The following is a 5,395-nucleotide window of genomic DNA, read 5'->3' as shown; positions in this document are numbered from 1 at the left end:
CTCACTTCCACCTCCTCCACCCCCCACCCCACCCAGTCTACCCCTTTCATCACCTCTACTCCACCTCACCCCTATTCAGAAGCACTTTTGCCTTTTAGGTGTCCCTAGGACTTGCACTTCCACACCCTTTCCGTCCTTACCCGGCTTCTCATATTCTTTCAGGCCAGAGGAGGTAGATCTTTCACTACTCCAGCTGCAAGGTGCATCCCTCAGGCAATTTTAGGAACTACAAGTCTGCCCTAACATCCAGAGGGATGATCCTGAGAACTCATGAGCTAAACACACTTATAATTAATACAAGATCTGGGATATTTAGGCAAGTTTCAACTATATAACAATAGTTTCCAACTCAAACCCAGAGATTCTACTGATTAAGTTGATCTATTTTTCTGCTTTTTCTAAAATGTAGTGGATTTTAATGTTTTACTGATTTTTATTTATTGAGAAGGGAGAACATTAATGCTTTAGGTGCCAAGCATTGTGCTAGGTACTTGAAATATGGACTTCATCTTACCCTCACAACGACCTCAGGAGACACATAGTTCCATTTTACAGATGGAAAACTGAGGTCAATAGACATTAAGTGATTTGCCCAAAATCATGCAGTGAATCTGTGGGGCTAGAATTCTACTGTTGATCCTTTTAATATCAAAGCTCATGCTCTTTTAATTATATCATGCTATACCCTTAAGTAAAACCCAGAAATTCATTCTACTTCGGCTTCCACTTCAAAACAGAAATCACCAAAAAGATTTAACTTCAGAAAAAGGAACTTTTTATATCCCTAAGAAAAAGGACCACCACCAGGAATGCCATCTTTGATCTCAGGCTCTCAATTGTTGGCTTAATATTCCTAAAAAGAGCATTAAATTGACTCAATAGCAAGTATTACCTGCCCAACCATCATAGCACTTTACCCCATCACATAATCACCAAAATGACTATTTTAAAAAAGAAAACTCACAGGCTAATATGTACACCTTGCAGTTTCTTTCTAGAAATTAGATGCATGGGACAGTGGAGCAAAAATGGAAAACTCCAGATTTCACAAAAATATCAAGTTTTTCATTTTGATAACATGTAATTGAACTGGCAAACAAAACAAAACAAAAACGGTTAAAGCAAACAACCAACCAAACAATAAAGGATAAAAGTATCCTATAACCAAGCAAACACCTGTTAGTCCTTCCCCTTTAAGACTTTTAAATAAGGTCACATTTATTCAGTCAACAAACATTTATTAAGCACCAGCAACTGAGCCAGATGCTAAGAAATATAACTGTGAACAAGATAAACCAAGCTCCCGCTTGACCGGATACTTCTGCATTAAACGGTCTTGCTAACTACTACATTATACTTGTTCTCTGCTAGTATTATATTTTTGGGAAAGTCAGAATCATAACGATGCCTGTCCTGGTATACTTTTAAAGTTTCTTTGTGGCAAACTGATAGAACTCTTTGTTTAACTTAGAGAAGGAAGAGACAGTCTCAAGAACCCTTTTGACGAGCAAGTTGATGGCCGAGCAATATGGTGGCTGGCGACCCACGAGGTGGTTTAGATCAGTTTAGATCATTCGGTTGCGCTTGTGGGTTGGGGAGTCTGTGTCGCCATCACCACACTGGGCCGAGGTGCGCTTGCGGGTCCCCCCACTGTCCAGGTGGAGGGCCACTTCTTCGGAGTCGATGGGGTTCGAGTTGTCCTCGAGGAAGCTACTTCTTCGGTGGCCGTCGCCGGCCACACCGCTGCCTTGAGGCGGGGAGCCGGGCGCTCCAGATTGCACGCTGATGCTGGCCATGGCACCGCTGAGGCCGTGCAGGGCGATGGCCTCGTGGAACGGCTGCAGGTCAACGTCCACCGACGAGCCGGATTCGGTGGCCGCGGCCTGGCTGGGGGCCCCGGCGGGTGGCTTCGGGGGCGCCCTCGGGGTGCGCGGCGGCAGAGTCGCGGGGGGCACCTTGCCACACAGGAAGCTAATCAGATCTTCTCGAAGGATGGTGCTCCGGCCCTTTTTCACCCATTCCAGCACATCTTTGACGCGACGATGGTTGCCAACCTGGACGCCCAGGTCAAAACTTCGTTGGTGGGCATCCCCGCTCTCTTTGTAGAGGCTGGTCACAGCCATGGCCGCACTCTGGAAGGGGTCCCACAAGGAGAGTCCTGGCTGTTGGCACCCCGTATCCTTGTAGAGCTGGGCCACAGCGGTAGCTGAGTTCTGGAAGAGGTGCCACAGCTTCTGCTTCTCGCTCTTGAGCCCCGCCGCCTCAGGGGTCGCCTCCTCCTGCATATCGGGGTGCAACTCCTCTTCCTGCTCTGCCTCGGCCAGGCACTGGCGCTCCCACTTAGAGAACCAGTGCTCCTCGCCCTCGGCCTCGCCCTCCTTCGGCTGCTCCTCCATCCTCCTTCTTCTGGCCGCTCCTCTCCGCTACAGCCGCCTCCTCCTCCGCCTACTCTTGCTCCTCCACCTCCACCTCACCTCCTGCTCCGAGCTCCCCTCCTCCTTCTGCAGCCGCCGCCGGCGCCTCAGCAGGCTCAGCCACCGCCACCTCCTCCGCGTGCGCCGGCGGGCGGGAGAGCGGGCGGCGGGGCTTGGAGGCCAACTGTTCCGGCGCGCGCCGCCCGCGGCCCTGGTGCACGCCCCGCCCCGCCCCGCCCCGCCCCGCCCGGCCCGGCCCGGCCCCCGGCTACGGCGCGGAGATAACTCCGCAGCCGCGGGCGCCGCCTCACTGCCCCCTTCCGGCCCTGCGGTCCGCTCCTACGGCCCCCCAACGGCGCCGCGGCCTCCCCGCAGCTGCCGCGGCCGCTCGGTCGCCGCCGCCGCGGCCCCGCAGCTCGGTCCCAACCCCCGCTCCGCCGCGGCTGCCGCTCTGGGAACTCGGAGGGGGGCCGGCTGGAGCGCTGCCTCAACGCGGCGCCTGCCTACCGCTTGGCCCCCTTTTCACACATTTTTGAGACTTGTCGGCTTCATCCAATGAGCTGATCAAATTTTACATCCTATGTTGCCAGAGAGGATTATGGGGCAACTTCATGGTGTCGATCACATCCAGGGCGCCGATCCGGGAAGGCCGGGGGTTAGAGTGGAAAGAGCACGGCCCTCGTGAATAGGCAGGCAGTCTGAATCCCAGCAATGCCCCCCACACAGTAGGTGCCCAGGAAAAGTGTTTTCCGTGGATCGTAGCAGTAATTTTGTAAAGGAAAAAAAAATCACATCAGTCATTTCCCCCCCGGCCCCCCCTCCCCCGCTTTTCGGGCCTCAGTTTCCCCAAGTGCCCAACAAGGTTGTTGGATTAGGTCTCCGGAAAGCACTTCCAGTCGTGATCTAGAACTTTACTGCTGTCCCTGTAAAGCGCCTCTTCCAGGCTAGTTGCATACTTATCAAATTCTAAGAGTTACGGTCAGAAATGGCATTGATTTTTTTCCCCTCATATTCTTTCAAGGTTTTTTGTCATAAAAAAGAAATGGGTTGGGGGGTTTTATTTGTGGTTTACTTTCAATTACTGAAAATTCCAGGATGAAGAAGTAAGAGGAAAGAAAACAGGAAAATGAAATCCCAAACGCGGGATTTTCTGCTCCAGTGTAAAATTCAGTGCCTTTTAGGAAAGAAAAAAAAAAAGTTTACCTAATTTACAACACTCCAAAAATTCTAGCTACTTAAAACACCATAAGAATACCAAAATTGAGCTAAAACTGTATGTGATACTGAAGTCTTTTCCTTGGGTTCAGTTACAACCCCTTGTAATGATGCAGTCCTTTTTTCATTGCAGACAATTCCAGATCAAACTGTGTTAAGAAAAATCACTAAGCTAAGAATAACAGCAAAAATAGGAGGAACCAAAGTAATTTTTTTTAATTTTAGAAAAAAAGTTTTGCAATTTTTGTTGTAGAATATTTGCTAAGTCTCCAGAAAGCCTTCCAAAGATAAAGGAAGCTAAATCTTCTAGCAAAATATGCTTAATAATTCCCAAATATGAAAATTAGTATATAAAAATGATATAAACATTAAGCTTCATCTTTCTTGAAAGATATACATGTTTCTAAGTTAAATATAAAAGAGAAGAAGAAGAAGAAGAAGAAGAAGAAGAAGAAGAAGAAGAAGAAGAAGAAGAAGAAGGGATTGTGCCCTTTCTCTGCAAACCGGGCTTTTTCACGATTCATTAAACCCTTTTTCCATACGTGTAATTGGACTCTTCTCATTTACATAAACGAGGGATGAGGCAAAAGACCTAAGATCAGCCCAAAAAGGAGGAATACGTTTCTCATTCTCCTATGTTAAAAAAAAATTGTAGAAGAAAACTCCCAAGAAGGCAGAGCCTTCTCCCCCCACTGCCCTACACACACCCACATATACCAGCCCTGAAACAGTTCATGGTCAAGGAGATAGCAGGTTTGCTAGAGCTTTAAGATTGCCCTGTACATGGTGCCTCACAGTTATTATAAGAGGCACATGCTTTTATTTTATCTTCTCTAAGTAAAAAACTTGGACCGAAATGACCGACAGTAGGACACCATATCTTATTTTCTCCCCTCATTTGTGATTGGGTTAAAAACCAAGAAGAAAGACTGCACTGTCTGAAAGAGAACAACCCTCTGCTTGGGCTTGAGTTGCCTGGCTGGTATCCTCCATTCATTTGGTTTCAGCACCTGATTAATTAGTTAATTAGTACTTAGAGCTGACTAGCCCCGGTCGGCAATTTTCCTGCCCTGCATGGTGAAATGTTGAATCCAGCATTGAAATTTCTGTGTCGCACACCCTAATTATTATCACCCCACTACTTTTTAAACCATTGCACCAAAGTATTATAATAGACAGAGCCAGACAACTGTGTGGGAATATGTTCTTTCTGAGAAATAATGGTAGACTTAATCAATATTTTTCACTGTTGCCCTTAACACATTTAAATAAAACAACTGAACGGGAAAAATTCTAATTCAATTAGCCTCCAACTCCTTCCATAGAGAAAATGATTTTATACGAGAGAGAATTCAGAAAAATCACACCAAAATTTTTTAATGTTTTATCAGTGCCTCGGATTGCAAAGAGTGTGTTTACAAGATAACCTATCTGAGGTTTTTCTCCTATAAACGTCTAAAATGTGAGGAATTTAAAAAAAGAATAGAAAATGGAAACAAAACCAAACCAAAAAAAAGATCATCTTAACTAGCTGTAAGGAAATGATGCTATCTGTGTGTGTTTCGATGGAAGTACTTTTGATGTTTAAAATACTGACACAGTTTAGGAATGAGTTTTCTATAGGAAAAAAATATTCCTTGGCCACTGCCCCATTCTTCCATGAATCTGATGTCATAGCTAAGGTTAAATATCAAGTAGGGAAAATTAGTTTTAGGAAATAAGTTAGGACACAAACCTAGGAGTCTAATTTTTGGCAGTTCTCAATG

At 46.3% G+C, this 5,395-nt stretch overlaps 1 protein-coding gene across 1 annotated transcript; it reads right to left on the bottom strand.

Moving 5' to 3' along the window:
- Positions 1-1,043: 1,043 nt before the first annotated feature.
- On the bottom strand, positions 1,044-2,618 carry HAPSTR2 (HUWE1 associated protein modifying stress responses 2). The gene has a single exon (XM_004278708.3). It carries the CDS (start codon positions 2,394-2,396, stop codon positions 1,566-1,568), a length of 831 nt encoding a protein of 276 aa, XP_004278756.1. The 5' UTR covers positions 2,397-2,618; the 3' UTR covers positions 1,044-1,565.
- Positions 2,619-5,395: the final 2,777 nt, after the last annotated feature.

Source organism: Orcinus orca, chromosome X (assembly GCF_937001465.1).
Source record: "Orcinus orca chromosome X, mOrcOrc1.1, whole genome shotgun sequence".
In the NCBI taxonomy this organism is placed as follows: domain Eukaryota; kingdom Metazoa; phylum Chordata; class Mammalia; order Artiodactyla; family Delphinidae; genus Orcinus; species Orcinus orca.
Note: the sequence above shows the minus strand (reverse complement) of the source record. Positions and strands in the feature narration are given on the sequence as shown.

What these genes read in the sequence shown, in the direction of transcription:
- HAPSTR2 (XM_004278708.3), bottom strand. Translation starts at nt 2,396, where the DNA reads ATGGAGGAGCAGCCGAAGGAGGGCGAGGCCGAGGGCGAGGAGCACTGG.